Source organism: Gymnoscopelus microlampas (genome assembly GCF_963454915.1).
Source record: "Gymnoscopelus microlampas genome assembly, chromosome: 7".
Classification (NCBI taxonomy): domain Eukaryota; kingdom Metazoa; phylum Chordata; class Actinopteri; order Myctophiformes; family Myctophidae; genus Gymnoscopelus; species Gymnoscopelus microlampas.
This window is the reverse complement of record NC_139944.1, coordinates 58,643,186-58,661,419: the sequence shown is the minus strand read 5'-3', so window position 1 is coordinate 58,661,419 and position 18,234 is coordinate 58,643,186. Positions and strand designations below refer to the sequence as shown.

Sequence of the window (18,234 nt, the reverse complement as noted above, 5' to 3'; positions counted from 1 at the left end):
CAAACCCCCACACAGTGGTTAGATCTACAAACCCCCACACAGTGGTTAGATCTACAAACCCTCACACAGTGGTTAGATCTACAAACCCTCACACAGTGGTTAGATCTACAAACCCTCACACAGTGGTTAGATCTACAAACCCTCACACAGTGGTTAGATCTACAAACCCTCACAGTGAGTGTGGTTTAAGGTGACACTTTAGTTGTGATCATTTGGAACAATGTGTGTTTGTTGGTTGTAAAAACACTATTATTATGTTTTTGTCCATTTGCTGTCATAATAATTCAATCCTATAAAACAAACAGAAAGCTTGAATAATAACAGTGTTAAATATTGTTGATAAAAACGTGTGATTATGTTCATATAAATCAAACATTACATGTTGCAGCGTGGAGGACGTTCAAACTGTTCAAACATTGTTTGTAACTCTATGGTTCAAACCCGTGGCTCGTGTTCCTGTGTTCATTTTAAACCCGTTCTCACATCCGGTCTGAAGCCCCGCCCACTAGATCCGGTCTGTTGAAGTACAACATGGATAGACGTTTCCGTTTCCGTTTCCTGACCAGATGTTCATCCGTCAGAGTGAATGGATCACACGCTGCTTTGCTGTCAATCATCAACACTGATCCTCCTCAGCTGTGTGTGTGATAGTAGAGATAATATAAACATAACATATACTCTGTTACAAGAGATAATATAAACATAACATATACTCTGTTACAAGAGATAATATAAACATAACATATACTCTGTTACAAGAGATAATATAAACATAACATATACTCTGTTACAAGAGATAATATAAACATAACATATACTCTGTTACAAGAAAAAGTACTTTTATCCTCATTATGCTTGAGTAAAAAAATAATAATAATAAAGGGTTTTGGACATACATGATATGTGATTCCTCTTATAGCTATTTATGCTTCATACATGTTTGAATCGTGCATATTTAATGAGATAATTTACATATTTGAATGAATAGTCTATTAAAAACAGTATCTATGGTGGAATCAATATGAACTTGTATTATTTAAAGCATTGGTTCTCAAAGTGGGGTCCGGGGACCCCCAGGGGTCCTTGGGGAGGTTCCAGGGGGTCCCCAGCTAAATGATTTAATACAGCATCACAATCACTTTAACCACTTCATCCATATTTTATACTTTTCTATTCAAAAATATCAGATCTACAAGCTCACAGCACGGCAGGAAGTGTTTTAAACATCTCGAAAATGTTTGGAAAATGTTGAATAATGTTGAATTTCTTAACATCTTCTGGGGGTCCCCTGGGGTCCCTGGCACAACATAATTTTTTTCAGATGGGGGTCCGTGGCTAAACGCATAAATTAATGTGGGGGTCCTTGACATGAAACAGTTTGAGAAAAACACTGATTTATAAATCCATAATAATACTCAGACACATGCAGTGTCTGCTGGTGAACACTAGATGGCGGCCAAACAGCAGTTTTTACTGTCTGTCCATGACCAGTCACCGTGTTAAACACACATTCAAACTACACACCCCAGCACACAACTTCAAACAATATGCAGTGGGGGTCCATGGGGGTCCATGGGGGGTCCCTGGGGGTCCCTGCTTCATCTCTATCTCATCTATAAAGCAGGTTAACTTTGACTCACCATGGAGTTGAAACAGTAAAAGTATATTTGAAAGTTTTAAATGCAAATCTGGCACAACATGTTTTATCATACTAATACACTAATATATAATATTACAATATTATTATGTGTTATAATTAAATAATAACTCACATCTTCACAGAAAAGTTGATATGATCACATGTTCAACATTGTCATGTTTTATTTGTCTGCCATCTTATGAATATAATATGATGTAGTATCAAATATATACATTTACAGAATCACACATTTATACTGGTTAACCATATTGTAATTTGTGATGGAGGAGCTTTGTGATAAATATAACATTATATGAAACATATCAGTCTCTACATCCACACAATTATGACCTTATTTACATCACAGGACATGCTCTGGAAAGTAACTAAATATATTTACTTAAGTACTGTACTTTCCTGGAGTATTTCCAATTGTTTATACGTTTACTTCAACTCAGAATCAGAATCAGCTGTGTATTGTCTCATCACAGGTTTACAGAAAAAGAGAAATAAATGTAAAACTTATCTTTGTGCAAGTTCTATCACTTTGGTTATTTTCATAGAAAAAAAGAAAGGGAAGATCAGAAAAAATATTGTACGTTTACTCCACTACAATTATTAGAAAACTTTAGTTACTTTGTAGATTTTGATTATTATAAAACATAAATTAACCTCTTCATCCCTATATACATGCCAGGATACTTTTACTAAAGTAAAAATGTGAGTAGGCTACTTTTTCCACCGCTGCGAGGTAGGATCAATATAGAGTATGTATTTGTATGTTCCCCCCAAACATTTGGCCCAAATGTGGAGTGTAGGTTGCCTGGAGTGTGACGTAAAACAATTGATCCATTCTTCATGTCAATATCCAGAACCTTTCATGGAGGAACCATCCCACAAAAGCTCACATCTATGGCGCCATCCCTTCCATCTCAGGTGTTTGTGGCACAAAGAAGAATCCACTTTGTTGGACACATTGTCCCAGAGCAGAAGATATTCCTCTGTGGAGACTACCATGTCCATCAAGAGGAACCAGAGAGACTACCATGTCCATCAAGAGGAACCAGAGAGACTACCATGTCCATCAAGAGGAACCAGAGGGACTACCATGTCCATCAAGAGGAACCAGAACCCCATTTGGATGCTATCAATGCATTGAATAGGAGGTTATCACGGTTTCTCAGGCCATTGAATGGGCAAAGTAGGAGACATACTGACCTACCCACCATTTATCAGACCATTCATTGGGTGTTATATGAAGACATAAGTAAACTTAGTATAGGATCATAGAATACAGAGACAGTGTAGTGTCTCAGTAAACTATAGGATCATAGAATACAGACAGTGTAGTGTCTCAGTAAACTATAGGATCCTAGAATACAGAGACGGTGTAGTGTCTCAGTAAACTATAGGATCATAGAATACAGAGACGGTGTAGTGTCTCAGTAAACTATAGGATCATAGAATACAGAGACAGTGTAGTGTCTCAGTAAACTATAGGATCATAGAATACAGAGACAGTGTAGTGTCTCAGTAAACTATAGGATCATAGAATACAGAGACAGTGTAGTTTCTCAGTAAACTATAGGATCATAGAATACAGAGACAGTGTAGTGTCTCAGTAAACTATAGGATCATAGAATACAGAGACAGTGTAGTGTGTCAGTAAACTATAGGATCATAGAATACAGAGACAGTGTAGTGTCTCAGTAAACTATAGGATCATAGAATACAGAGACAGTGTAGTGTCTCAGTAAACTATAGGATCATAGAATACAGAGACAGTGTAGTGTCTCAGTAAACTATAGGATCATAGAATACAGAGACAGTGTAGTGTCTCAGTAAACTATAGGATCATAGAATACAGACAGTGTAGTGTCTCAGTAAACTATAGGATCCTAGAATACAGAGACGGTGTAGTGTCTCAGTAAACTATAGGATCATAGAATACAGAGACAGTGTAGTGTCTCAGTAAACTATAGGATCATAGAATACAGAGACGGTGTAGTGTCTCAGTAAACTATAGGATCATAGAATACAGAGACAGTGTAGTTTCTCAGTAAACTATAGGATCATAGAATACAGAGACAGTGTAGTGTCTCAGTAAACTATAGGATCATAGAATACAGAGACAGTGTAGTGTCTCAGTAAACTATAGGATCATAGAATACAGAGACAGTGTAGTGTCTCAGTAAACTATAGGATCATAGAATACAGAGACAGTGTAGTGTCTCAGTAAACTATAGGATCATAGAATACAGAGACAGTGTAGTGTCTCAGTAAACTATAGGATCATAGAATACAGAGACAGTGTAGTGTCTCAGTAAACTATAGGATCATAGAATACAGACAGTGTAGTGTCTCAGTAAACTATAGGATCCTAGAATACAGAGACGGTGTAGTGTCTCAGTAAACTATAGGATCATAGAATACAGAGACAGTGTAGTGTCTCAGTAAACTATAGGATCATAGAATACAGAGACGGTGTAGTGTCTCAGTAAACTATAGGATCATAGAATACAGAGACAGTGTAGTTTCTCAGTAAACTATAGGATCATAGAATACAGAGACAGTGTAGTGTCTCAGTAAACTATAGGATCATAGAATACAGAGACAGTGTAGTGTCTCAGTAAACTATAGGATCATAGAATACAGAGACAGTGTAGTGTCTCAGTAAACTATAGGATCATAGAATACAGAGACAGTGTAGTGTCTCAGTAAACTATAGGATCATAGAATACAGAGACAGTGTAGTGTCTCAGTAAACTATAGGATCATAGAATACAGAGACAGTGTAGTGTCTCAGTAAACTATAGGATCATAGAATACAGAGACAGTGTAGTGTCTCAGTAAACTATAGGATCATAGAATACAGAGACAGTGTAGTGTCTCAGTAAACTCGGATCACAGGTAAACAATGAACCTGAATTGTTGAATCTGTCTCAACAATATACTATCAAAAATAAATATCCTATAAATGTGTAAATTGAAACTATAGGATGTCAGGAGGTCAACAGATGAACCTGGCATCCGTCTAAACACTATACTTGTTTTGAGGTTTCTGACTGCAGTCATCACAGTGGAGGACGGTAACTAAGTACATTTATTCTAAGTGTACATAACAACAATCTCAAGGTGCTTTTACTTAAGTATTTCCATGTTTCAATACTTGATATTTGTACTACAACTCTAACATCCATTATTTGAAAACTTTAGTTACGAGTTACTTTGTAGATTTAGGTGTTATACAACAAAAAGAAAAGACACATTAACCAACTAACTTCCGCCCAAACCGGAAGAGTTGCAAAAGAGAGACTTACGTTGGAGGACATTCAAGATAAACACGTTGCATAGCGTTCTCTATATTATTATTATATTCTCATAGCGTTCTCTCACTATTAACATCAGATCTCACCCGGAAAAAAATAAAAAATAAAATAAAATACCCGATTCAGAGTCCCATGGGAGTGGGTCTTTATCTGCGGTGGACCCGGGATGGAGTTACGACATGTTGCTACTGTGTCACTCGTGCTAGGCTAAGGCTATCATAACATTATAAAAAAGCTAAGCAAAACGTTGGGTGAAATTCTCCTTTAAGCTCGACCCGATGAAGACGTACTGACATCTAAATGTTGTCACGTTATGTTTGTTAGCCTGTAATTAAAAACTGTTTCTCCAGTACCTTCCTCCTTCACAGTAACCAGTCCCTCTACACAAGCACCGGAGCAGCATACATTTGGCTCGAGGCGCGGCCCTGTGGAACCCCTTTACTCCCCGTCCAATGAAGCCCTTTCTTACACTTAGGCCGTTTCTAAAACAGCCGATCTACAAGCTCACAGCGCTTGTAGATCGTCTATTTTCAGTTACACCGCAGCACTAATAGATAACAGCTCAGGAATTTATTTTCCACACTTGTACGGGATATCATAGGTTAATGAATACAAATATATATATATACACCACGCAGTAAATACAAAAAAAATTGTTTTATTGATACGGTATCGGCTTTACAAGAACAAAAACTAATTTCAACTAAAGCCCAGGTGGTTCAGTTTCTGCCTCTTAAACACTTTAAATAAAGATGAATAAAACAGGATAGGATGTGAATGTTGTTCATACATACATTACAAACTGAACATGGATCCATACGTGTTCCGATAAGGAGGAGTTTAAGACCCACAGAGTTAAGCCTCATATATACCTTAGTGGCCAGCATGAAAAACATCCCATCCACTGGTAATGTAGATCAGATGTTTTCGGTGCACATCATCATCATTAGAAGTCATTTAGCAGGTTTTGGTAGAACATGTGTGTTGGAACAGATCATTAATTTATACACTAACGTCTCCATGTAATTATTCTTGTTGTAACACTTTCCTTTGTGACATAACTAAACAAACTTAATGTTCAGTCATACTTATTTATGTATGTAGATCTGCATGTTGGGCTGGGAGGGGTCATACATGTACGTACAGTAAGGGCAGGGTGTGGGCTTAGGATCAGAGGGGCTGGTTTATCCTGGCAACCAGACGGGCATCAAATGGGCATCAGTATGGGCATAACATGGGCAGGGCATAACATGGGCATCATGTGGGCATAACGTGGGCATGATGTGGGCATGATGTGGGCATAACGTGGGCATCATGTGGGCATGATGTGGGCATGATGTGGGCATAACGTGGGCATCATGTGGGCATAACATGGGCAGAAACTAGGGGTAAAAGGAACTCTGGAGCAAAGTCAGCATCATCTTCACATCTTCACTTCTTGCCTGATTTCTTGATTCCACCTGACGCTGCAGATGAAAAATAAATGTAATAAAGAGAAGAGGAGAGAGAACAAAGTTACAGAGGTTTATAATGTGTTTATAATGTTTAAATAAATGTAATAAAGAGAAGAGGAGAGAGAACAAAGTTACAGAGGTTTATAATGTGTTTATAATGTTTAAATAAATGCTCTGCCTCCTCCACAATTCTTGAAACTCTTGAAATGAAGCCACATTAAATGTAAAGCGCAATACACAGCGTGTGCATGGAGCACATCTTTATATGTTCAAAGACGGGCCGTAAAAAACGAAATTAAACTAGCTTTAGTTTCTGCAAATCCTCGCTGTGCATTTGCCAGCTTGATGACACAGGAACGCATTGCCTGCTTGTTGTCAATTATTTGTATGAGCTCTTGATTTATTGGATCTTGTTTATTTGATACACTTATTTGTATTATCTCGTGCTCATTTGATTTTCCTATGTGTCTCATCTGTTTAAGAAAGTATGTAGCTGATATATTGCACTTTTACCTTAGCACTAGGTATACTCTTAGTTGCTTGTTTTAGAAGAGAATGCACTTCAGACTTCTGGTGATTAGTAGTGTTCTTCCCTACCTATGTTGAATACACTTATTGTAAGTAGCTTTGGATAAAAGCGTCTGCTAAATGACTGTACTGTAATGATATGTAATGTAATAGAGTACAGAAGTCCTGACATCACTCGTTCATCCCCAGGTTCGTAAAGTAATTTCTCTATGGAGAATAACATTGGGTCATCATAGAATCGTCTCATAAGAATTGTGGTCCAAAAATAAACAAACTGTCTCGGCGATATTGTCAGGGAGGAGGTTCTGTATCGTTTATGATAGTCAGTCACTTATATTTGATACAGTCTGTTTCTGGAGAAAATTTAACTCATTCGGCGGAAGTAACACTATCGTTTTCTCACCGTCAGTTGATGCTTCATATCCATAAGAGTCAAACCGTCAGGGTCACTTGTTTATTTTTGGAACACAGTTCTTATTTGACGCGATATTAAAGATATTAAACACGTCTATGGGATTCAGAATGGGGGTGAAAAACCGTGAACCAGGTAGACAAACCTAGGATGTGTAAATGACGTCAGACAAAGCAAAGACTTCGGTGCTCTATATGCCAGATCATTTAAAAGATGTTAATGAGCTGTACGCCATAGTCATCAAGATTAAAACAACACATAGGTTTTAAATATTTCACTTTATGCGAAATGAACCAAGAATATATTAGTTTCACGTTTCAAATTATGGTACGGAGGAAAATTGGATTCCAATTAAAACATTGCAAAAGTAGCAGATCTACAAGCTCAACACGGGTCGCTTCGTGCCACGTTTCGAGCTTGTAGATCTGCTACTTCACGTAGGACAAAGAACATGGAGATAAGAGGTTGTTCTCACTAAGAGGTCCTTTTCCTGCTGCTTTGGCCTTCAACGCCTCCATGGCCTTCTGGTCGTCTTTCTGCTTCTGCTTAAAGGCCATGTCGTCCTACACAACACACACACACAAACACACACACACACACACACACAGACACACACACACACCACACACAGAGACACACACACACCACACACACAACACACAGTTTTCAGTCTATGTATCAAGGTTAAGAACCCCTGATATTATAACATACGTTTTTTTCAAAAAACAAAAAGTGTATTTTAGACGTGAGGGGGGGGGGGGGGGGGGGGGGGGGGGCTCTGAGTGTTACACTTAGTAGAACTCTTGTACAGAACACTTAGTAGAACCCGTAAGGGTCCATTTGGTTTCATTTTACAATCTCTAGAGTTATAGATCTATAAGGGTCCATTTGGTTACATTTTACAATCTCTAGAGTTATAGATCTATAAGGATCCATTTGGTTACATTTTACAATCTCTAGAGTTATAGATCTATAAGGATCCATTTGGTTACATTTTACACTCTAGAGTTATAGATCTATAAGGGTCCATTTGGTTACATTTTACAATCTCTAGAGTTATAGATCTATAAGGATCCATTTGGTTACATTTTACACTCTAGAGAATTATAGATCTATAAGGGTCCATTTGGTTACATTTTACAATCTCTAGAGTTATAGATCTATAAGGATCCATTTGGTTACATTTTACAATCTCTAGAGTTATAGATCTATAAGGATCCATTTGGTTACATTTTACAATCTCTAGAGTTATAGATCTATAAGGATCCATTTGGTTACATTTTACAATCTCTAGAGTTATAGATCTATAATGATCCATTTGGTTACATTTTACACTCTAGAGAGTTATAGATCTATAAGGATCCATTTGGTTACATTTTACAATCTCTAGAGTTATAGATCTATAAGGGTCCATTTGGTTACATTTTACAATCTCTAGAGTTATAGATCTATAAGGATCCATTTGGTTACATTTTACACTCTAGAGAGTTATAGATCTATAAGGATCCATTTGGTTACATTTTACAATCTCTAGAGTTATAGATCTATAAGGGTCCATTTGGTTACATTTTACAATCTCTAGAGTTATAGATCTATAAGGATCCATTTGGTTACATTTTACAATCTCTAGAGTTATAGATCTATAAGGATCCATTTGGTTACATTTTACAATCTCTAGAGTTATAGATCTATAAGGGTCCATTTGGTTACATTTTACAATCTCTAGAGTTATAGATCTATAAGGATCCATTTGGTTACATTTTACAATCTCTAGAGTTATAGATCTATAAGGGTCCATTTGGTTACATTTTACAATCTCTAGAGTTATAGATCTATAAGGATCCATTTGGTTACATTTTACACTCTAGAGAGTTATAGATCTATAAGGATCCATTTGGTTACATTTTACAATCTCTAGAGTTATAGATCTATAAGGGTCCATTTGGTTACATTTTACACTCTAAAGAGTTAAAGATCTATAAGGATCCATTTGGTTACATTTTACAATCTCTAGAGTTACAGATCTATAAGGGTCCATTTGGTTTCATTTTACAATCTCTAGAGTTATAGATCTATAAGGGTCCATTTGGTTTCATTTTACAATCTCTAGAGTTATAGATCTATAAGGGTCCATTTGGTTTCATTTTACAATCTCTAGAGTTATAGATCTATAAGGATCCATTTGGTTACATTTTACAATCTCTAGAGTTATAGATCTATAAGGGTCCATTTGGTTTCATTTTACAATCTCTAGAGTTATAGATCTATAAGGATCCATTTGGTTTCATTTTACAATCTCTAGAGTTATAGATCTATAAGGGTCCATTTGGTTACATTTTACACTCTAAAGAGTTATAGATCTATAAGGATCCATTTGGTTTCATTTTACAATCTCTAGAGTTATAGATCTATAAGGGTCCATTTGGTTTCATTTTACAATCTCTAGAGTTATAGATCTATAAGGGTCCATTTGGTTACATTTTACACTCTAAAGAGTTATAGATCTATAAGGATCCATTTGGTTTCATTTTACAATCTCTAGAGTTATAGATCTATAAGGGTCCATTTGGTTACATTTTACAATCTAAATAGTTATAGATCTATAAGGGTCCATTTGGTTTCATTTTACAATCTAAAGAGTTATAGATCTATAAGGGTCCATTTGGTTACATTTTACAATCTAAAGAGTTAAAGATCTATAAGGATCCATTTGGTTACATTTTACACTCTAAAGAGTTATAGATCTATAAGGATCCATTTGGTTACATTTTACACTCTCCATCATTTAGCTGGGGACCACCTGGAACCCCCGCAAGGACCAATAGTGGTCCCCGGACCACTAGTTGAGAACTAATAATATTACTGTATGATATGCTATTATAATACCACTGGTTCTATAATAATATAATATGAATATTTTCGGAAATCTCCATGAACAAAAAAAAAAAGGGGCTTCCGATCTGTGGAACCACAAAATGGACGCCGCTGCTGAACCCAGTAGGGATGCTGGGGTTCAAGCTGTTAAATAAGATATTTATAACCGTCTCAGTCCATTGATATGTTTAACCCTGGTGTAAATATATCATGCACACTGTGTGCATATTTTACACCATTAGAACGTCATCAACTGTATCTTACATCATCCACATCCTTGTTCTGTTTCTTGGGGGCCTTCAGGGGCTTCTTTTTACCACCTAGAGAAACATATATATATATATATATATATATTAATATTAACATGATAATCCTGCATATTAAAACCCATTGAGAACTGAGGCCGATTTCTAAAAATGTTTTCTAAATCCTTAACATTTTGAAAAAATATATAAAAAATATTTTTTCACGATTTTTCAAAAAAAATAGTCGCGCCATGAGCTTGTAGATCTGATTTGAATAGCCAAAGAAATCTTAAGTGACAGGTGTTAATGGGTTAATGACATGACACAGACAGACAGACAGACAGACAGACAGACGGCCGTGGACTAGGGCTGGGTCTGAATAATCGAATATTCTGATAATCGTTTGTAGGATAAAAATGTAATATTCAAAATAAATATTGATATATATTTATATTTTCTTAAGTTCTGTTGCAAAGGCTATATTGTCGTCTTAACCCTGCCCATAGTAATAATTACATTTTAGAGGATATCTAGTATGGCTGTAATATTTATTTATTCTCTATTTTGCCTTTACAGGAAGTCATTCCAAATTTTATTTTAGAGACTTTTGATATAACAAAAAAATAAACTATTCTCCAGAACAATTTCAGCCAAACAAACAAACAAACAAACAAACAATCAAACCCCACGGCAAAAAAATAAAGGAAAAAAATGGGAAAAGGGGCGTTGTCAAATATTCTAATAATCGATATGAATAGAATTATTTTCATTTTGGTCACGGACCCCCATCTGAGAATGTTTCATGCCACACAGGGACCCCCATCTGAGAATGTTTCATGCCACACAGGGACCCCCATCTGAGAATGTTTCATGCCACACAGGGACCCCCAGAAGAGAATGTTTCATGCCACACAGGGACCCCCAGAAGAGAATGTTTCATGCCACACAGGGACCCCCAGAAGAGATTTGTTTAAATAAAAGGCCATCATTATTCAACATTTTCTGTATCTTTCAGAAATATTCAAAAATGGCATCTATGAACAAGAGCTGTCAGAGCGTCACTTAGATCTGATATTTTTTAATAACCAACATTTTAAATGGATAAAGTGGTTAAAATTATTGTGATTCTGAATTAACTGGTTATGCTGGGGACCCCCTGATGCTGTATTAACTGGTTATGCTGGGGACCCCCTGATGCTGTATTAACTGGTTATGCTGGGGACCCCCTAATGCTGTATTAACTGGTTATGCTGGGGACCCCCTGATGCTGTATTAACTGGTTATGCTGGGGACCCCCTGATTCTGTATTAACTGGTTATGCTGGGGACCCCCTGATGCTGTATTAACTGAATGCTGGGGACCCCCTGATGCTGTATTAACTGGTTAGGCTGGGGACCCCCTGATGCTGTATTAACTGGTTATGCTGAGGACCCCCTGATGTTTAACCCCCTGTTAAACATACTAACATCATGTTAACATGAACATTAAACATACTAACATCATGTTAACATGAATATTAAACATGTTAACATGAACATTAAACATATCAACATACTAACATCATGTTAACATGAACATTAAACATACTAACATCATGTTAACATGAACATTAAACATACTAACATCATGTTAACATGAACATTAAACATACTAACATCATGTTAACATGAACATTAAACATACTAACATCATGTTAACATGAACATTAAACATACTAACATCATGTTAACATGAACATTAAACATACTAACATCATGTTAACATGAACATTAAACATACTAACATCATGTTAACATGAACATTAAACATACTAACATCATGTTAACATGAACATTAAACATACTAACATCATGTTAACATGAACATTAAACATATTAACATCATGTTGACGTTAACATACATACTAACATCATGTTAACATGAATATTAAACATATTAAACATACTAACATCATGTTAACATGAATATTAAACATATTAAACATACTAACATCATGTTAACATGAATATGAATGAAACACATTAATAACATGCGACACACGTTGAGCTACATGTTAGCATCATGCTAACACAGAGAACATGACTCAGAGGTTGATAATAAACTCACCGTCTCTTCCAGACATGATGAATAAACTGATTAATTAATGTAAACTATAAACACTTTAAATAGTATTAAATACTAATACTACTAATAATGAGTAATAAATGTCTCGCGCTGCTGTAGAGAAGAGCGTTCTGCTGACTGAGCCGTGAACCGGATGTAGTTGAAAGAAAGACCTTCCGGGTTCCGGCGGAGCGTTAAGTGACGAGAGTGAGCTGAAGTAACTTCCGGTTGTGCGGATTTTCAGAATAAAGGTTAATGGAGGAAATAATGTTAATTATGAAACATTTATTATTTGTTAATTATTAAACAGTTTTAATTGATACTGTACTTAATTACTGTACTTATTGATGATCAGTGATCAATTATGAACAATCCCTGCCGTTTTTAATCTTATTCTTATTATTTTATTTTAATCCTCGATTTAATACCTTTTTATCGGGTTTTTTTGTTTAGTTTTTGTGAGCTTGTAGATCATTGTGTGTGTGTGTGTGTGTGTGTGTGTGTGTGTGTGTGTGTGTGTGTGTGTGTGTGTGTGTGTGCGCGTGTGCGTGCGTGCGTGCGAGTGAAATAGAGAGAGAGAGAGAGAGAGAGAGAGAGAGAGAGAGAGAGAGAGAGAGAGAGAGAGAGAGAGAGAGAGAGAGAGAGAGAGAGACCCTCTCATGTTTCTCTGTGTTGTGGGTCATTTGATCTACCGTTCATTTTCACTGAAGAAGAGAAGAGAAGAGAAGAGAAGAGAAGAGAAGAGAAGAGAAGAGAAGAGAAGAGAAGAGAAGAGAAGAGAAAGAGACAGAACTAAAGGTAGGGACAAATGTGGAATACACACACACACACACACACACACACACACACACACACACACACACACACACACACACACACACACACACACACACATGTTCGCTGGTGAAATCCCACATTATTGCACAGAAAAAGAATTGGACAATTTGTCTTCTATTGTATATTCATACATTATATATTCTATTGTATTCATTGTATCTTTATGGCCTTTTGGCTGTAAAGTTTATGACTTTGTTTTAAAGCCAACCAAACACAGAGACTCACGTTTCTGCCTCCTCCAGCGTGGTGTTATGAGGAAATTGGTGACCTGCCGAAATGTGTGACCATCTTGTGGGACTTAACGTCCATGTTGGAGCGTGATGAACAACCGAGTGGCATTTATGCCACGTATCACATGACCTAAACGTTAAGGCCACAACATGGTCACATATTTCAACAGGTCACCAATTTCACCGTAACACGGACAGAGGACAGAGGAGGCAAGGAGTATTGGATCTGGCTGTAGTGACACTAACCTCGCATCACCAGTCTTTCCACCTCAGAGGAAAGCCTGGTATTAGTTATTAATGGCCCGTGTGATCCGGTCTAGGCCACGCCTATTGTTTTGGTTCCCCCTGTTTGTTTCCCCAATCCCTATTTAAATGGAATATTATTTCCCTGTGGGATAACAAAGCTAGACAGACGCTAAATAGTCTCCGGAAAGTACACTCACATTTATATTTTAACAAGACCAGGAGACCTGGTACTGCCAGACCCCTAGTGGTTGAAGGAAAAGAGGGACGAAAGAGGGACGAAATAGATCTCTGTATGTGTCTGTCTGTGTCCCTTTTATGCCCATATATGGACAAAAGAGGGACAAAGGAGGGACGAAAGAGGGACAGACAAAGCCTCATGTAGGCCGACCCTCTGGGTCTGGCAAAAATAAGCAAAACTACGCATGTGGTTCTCATGTCCATCTAGATGAGGTTCTCATGAGGTTCTCATGTCCATCTACATGAGGTTCTCATGAGGTTCTCATGTCCATCTACATGAGGTTCTCATGAGGTTCTCATGTCCATCTAGATGAGGTTCTCATGTGGTTCTCGTGTCCATCTACATGAGGTTCTCATGAGGTTCTCATGTCCATCTAGATGAGGTTCTCATGTGGTTCTCATGTCCATCTAGATGAGGTTCTCATGAGGTTCTCATGTCCATCTAGATGAGGTTCTCATGTGGTTCTCATGTCCATCTAGATGAGGACCCTGATGACCACCCAGAAGCAGAACTGCTACAGAGAGCAGATCCACAAGGAGATGATGAGTCGTCTGCTGTGGAAGAGCAGGTTCTCCAAAGACTATCCCACCTGCTTCATCCCCAGACACCAGACCTCCAGAGAGACCAGACTGCTGGCCCCCAGACCCCCTGCTAACACCTGGTAGGAGAGCGGTTAGGGCGTACATGGTATGGTACATGGTATGGTACATGGTATGGTACATGGTATGGTACATGGTATGGTACATGGTATGGTACATGGTATGGTACATGGTGTGGTACATGGTATGGTACATGGTATGGTACATGGTATGGTACATGGTATGGTACATGGTGTGGTACATGGTATGGTACATGGTATGGTACATGGTGTGGTACATGGTATGGTACATGGTATGGTACATGGTGTGGTACATGGTATGGTACATATACCATGTACCATACCATGTCGGTCGGTAATGTGAGTGAGTGTATGGCTTACCGCCGGACGGTAGTCAGCAGTGAGTGAGCTAGAGCTTAACATTAAGTAAACTCAGCACAACTATTAATATGTTAATAGTTTCTATGTATGTTTAAGTTATTTGTCACATATGTATTGTGAAGTCTAAAAGGCAAACAGATGTTTTTATTTTATTCATAATGTCCCAATGTTCCCCTCCCCCCCCCCCATCCAGGAGTGTCCTGCCTCCCGTTACCAAGGAAACAGAGAAGCACAGAGACCACCCGACTCCTCCTCCTCCTGTTGCTGCGGCAACGGTGGGGCGGAACCTCACTGAGGTTCCACTGATGAGACCAGTGTCTCCCCCTAGCAACCACATCCTGTACCATGTAAATATCCCCCTAGCAACCACATCCTGTACCATGTAAATATCCCCCTAGCAACCACATCCTGTACCATGTAAATATCCCCCTAGCAACCACATCCTGTACCATGTAAATATCCCCCTAGCAACCACATCCTGGACCATGTAAATATCCCCCTAGCAACCACATCCTGTACCATGTAAATATCCCCCTAGCAACCACATCCTGTACCATGTAAATATCCCCCTAGCAACCACATCCTGTACCATGTAAATATCCCCCTAGCAACCACATCCTGTACCATGTAAATATCCCCCTAGCAACCACATCCTGTACCATGTAAATATCCCCCTAGCAACCACATCCTGTACCATGTAAATATCCCCCTAGCAACCACATCCTGTACCATGTAAATATCCCCCTAGCAACCACATCCTGTACCATGTAAATATCCCCCTAGCAACCACATCCTGTACCATGTAAATATCCCCCTAGCAACCACATCCTGTACCATGTAAATATCCCCCTAGCAACCACATCCTGGACCATGTAAATATCCCCCTAGCAACCACATCCTGTACCATGTAAATATCCCCCTAGCAACCACATCCTGTACCATGTAAATATCCCCCTAGCAACCACATCCTGTACCATGTCAATGTCCCCCTAGCAACCACATCCTGTACCATGTAAATGTCCCCCTAGCAACCACATCCTGTACCATGTCAATATCCCCCTAGCAACCACATCCTGTACCATGTAAATATCCCCCTAGCAACCACATCCTGTACCATGTCAATATCCCCCTAGCAACCACATCCTGTACCATGTCAATATCCCCCTAGCAACCACATCCTGTACCATGTAAATATCCCCCTAGCAACCACATCCTGTACCATGTAAATATCCCCCTAGCAACCACATCCTGTACCATGTAAATATCCCCCTAGCAACCACATCCTGTACCATGTAAATATCCCCCTAGCAACCACATCCTGTACCATGTCAATATCCCCCTAGCAACCACATCCTGTACCATGTCAATATCCCCCTAGCAACCACATCCTGTACCATGTAAATATCCTCCTAGCAACCACATCCTGTACCATGTAAATATCCCCCTAGCAACCACATCCTGTACCATGTAAATATCCCCCTAGCAACCACATCCTGTACCATGTAAATATCCCCCTAGCAACCACATCCTGTACCATGTAAATATCCCCCTAGCAACCACATCCTGTACCATGTCAATATCCCCCTAGCAACCACATCCTGTACCATGTAAATATCCCCCTAGCAACCACATCCTGTACCATGTAAATATCCCCCTAGCAACCACATCCTGTACCATGTAAATATCCCCCTAGCAACCACATCCTGTACCATGTAAATATCCCCCTAGCAACCACATCCTGTACCATGTCAATATCCCCTAGCAACCACATCCTGTACCATGTCAACATCCCCCTAGCAACCACATCCTGTACCATGTAAATATCCCCCTAGCAACCACATCCTGCACCATGTCAATATCCCCCTAGCAACCACATCCTGTACCATGTAAATATCCCCCTAGCAACCACATCCTGTACCATGTAAATATCCCCCTAGCAACCACATCCTGTACCATGTAAATATCCCCCTAGCAACCACATCCTGTACCATGTCAATATCCCCCTAGCAACCACATCCTGTACCATGTAAATATCCCCCTAGCAACCACATCCTGTACCATGTAAATATCCCCCTAGCAACCACATCATGTACCATGTAAATATCCCCCTAGCAACCACATCCTGTACCATGTAAATATCCCCCTAGCAACCACATCCTGCACCATGTCAATATCCCCCTAGCAACCACATCCTGTACCATGTAAATATCCCCCTAGCAACCACATCCTGTACCATGTAAATATCCCCCTAGCAACCACATCATGTACCATGTCAATATCCCCCTAGCAACCACATCCTGTACCATGTAAATATCCCCCTAGCAACCACATCCTGTACCATGTAAATATCCCCCTAGCAACCACATCCTGTACCATGTAAATATCCCCCTAGCAACCACATCCTGCACCATGTCAATATCCCCCTAGCAACCACATCCTGCACCATGTCAATATCCCCCTAGCAACCACATCCTGTACCATGTCAATATCCCCCTAGCAACCACATCCTGTACCATGTCAATATCCCCCTAGCAACCACATCCTGTACCATGTAAATATCCCCCTAGCAACCACATCCTGTACCATGTCAATATCCCCCTAGCAACCACATCCTGTACCATGTAAATATCCCCCTAGCAACCACATCCTGTACCATGTAAATATCCCCCTAGCAACCACATCCTGCACCATGTAAATGTCCCCCTAGCAACCACATCCTGTACCATGTAAACATCCCCCTAGCAACCACATCCTGTACCATGTCAACATCCCCCTAGCAACCACATCCTGTACCATGTCAACATCCCCCTAGCAACCACATCCTGTACCATGTCAATATCCCCCTAGCAACCACATCCTGTACCATGTAAATATCCCCCTAGCAACCACATCCTGTACCATGTCAATATCCCCCTAGCAACCACATCCTGTACCATGTAAATATCCCCCTAGCAACCACACCCTGTACCATGTCAATATCCCCCTAGCAACCATATCCTGTACCATGTCTGTCTATCTGTCTGTCTGTCTGTCTGTCTGTCTGTCTGTCTGTCTGTCTGTCTGTCTGTCTGTCTGTCTGTCTACTAATCTCCCTTTGGCCTTCAGGGGAAGGGGCGGAGC

At 39.0% G+C, this 18,234-nt stretch overlaps 1 protein-coding gene across 2 annotated transcripts; it reads right to left on the bottom strand.

The window, feature by feature from the left end:
- Nucleotides 1–5,610: 5,610 nt before the first annotated feature.
- On the bottom strand, nt 5,611–12,748 carry LOC311049116 (translation machinery-associated protein 7). Of its 2 annotated transcripts, XR_014601160.1 has the most exons (5): nt 12,588–12,748; nt 10,501–10,556; nt 7,838–7,925; nt 6,347–6,434; nt 5,611–6,247 (listed from the first exon to the last, which is right to left on the bottom strand). XR_014601160.1 is itself a non-coding variant. In XM_084062581.1 (4 exons), exons 1-4 carry the CDS (start codon nt 12,601–12,603, stop codon nt 6,400–6,402), a joined length of 195 nt encoding a protein of 64 aa, XP_083918707.1. In that variant the 5' UTR covers nt 12,604–12,748; the 3' UTR covers nt 5,611–6,399. The 2 variants fall into 2 exon arrangements, 1 of the variants encoding a protein (XP_083918707.1); XM_084062581.1 differs by having other exon boundaries at nt 5,611–6,434.
- Between the last annotated feature and the right edge of the window lie 5,486 nt (nt 12,749–18,234).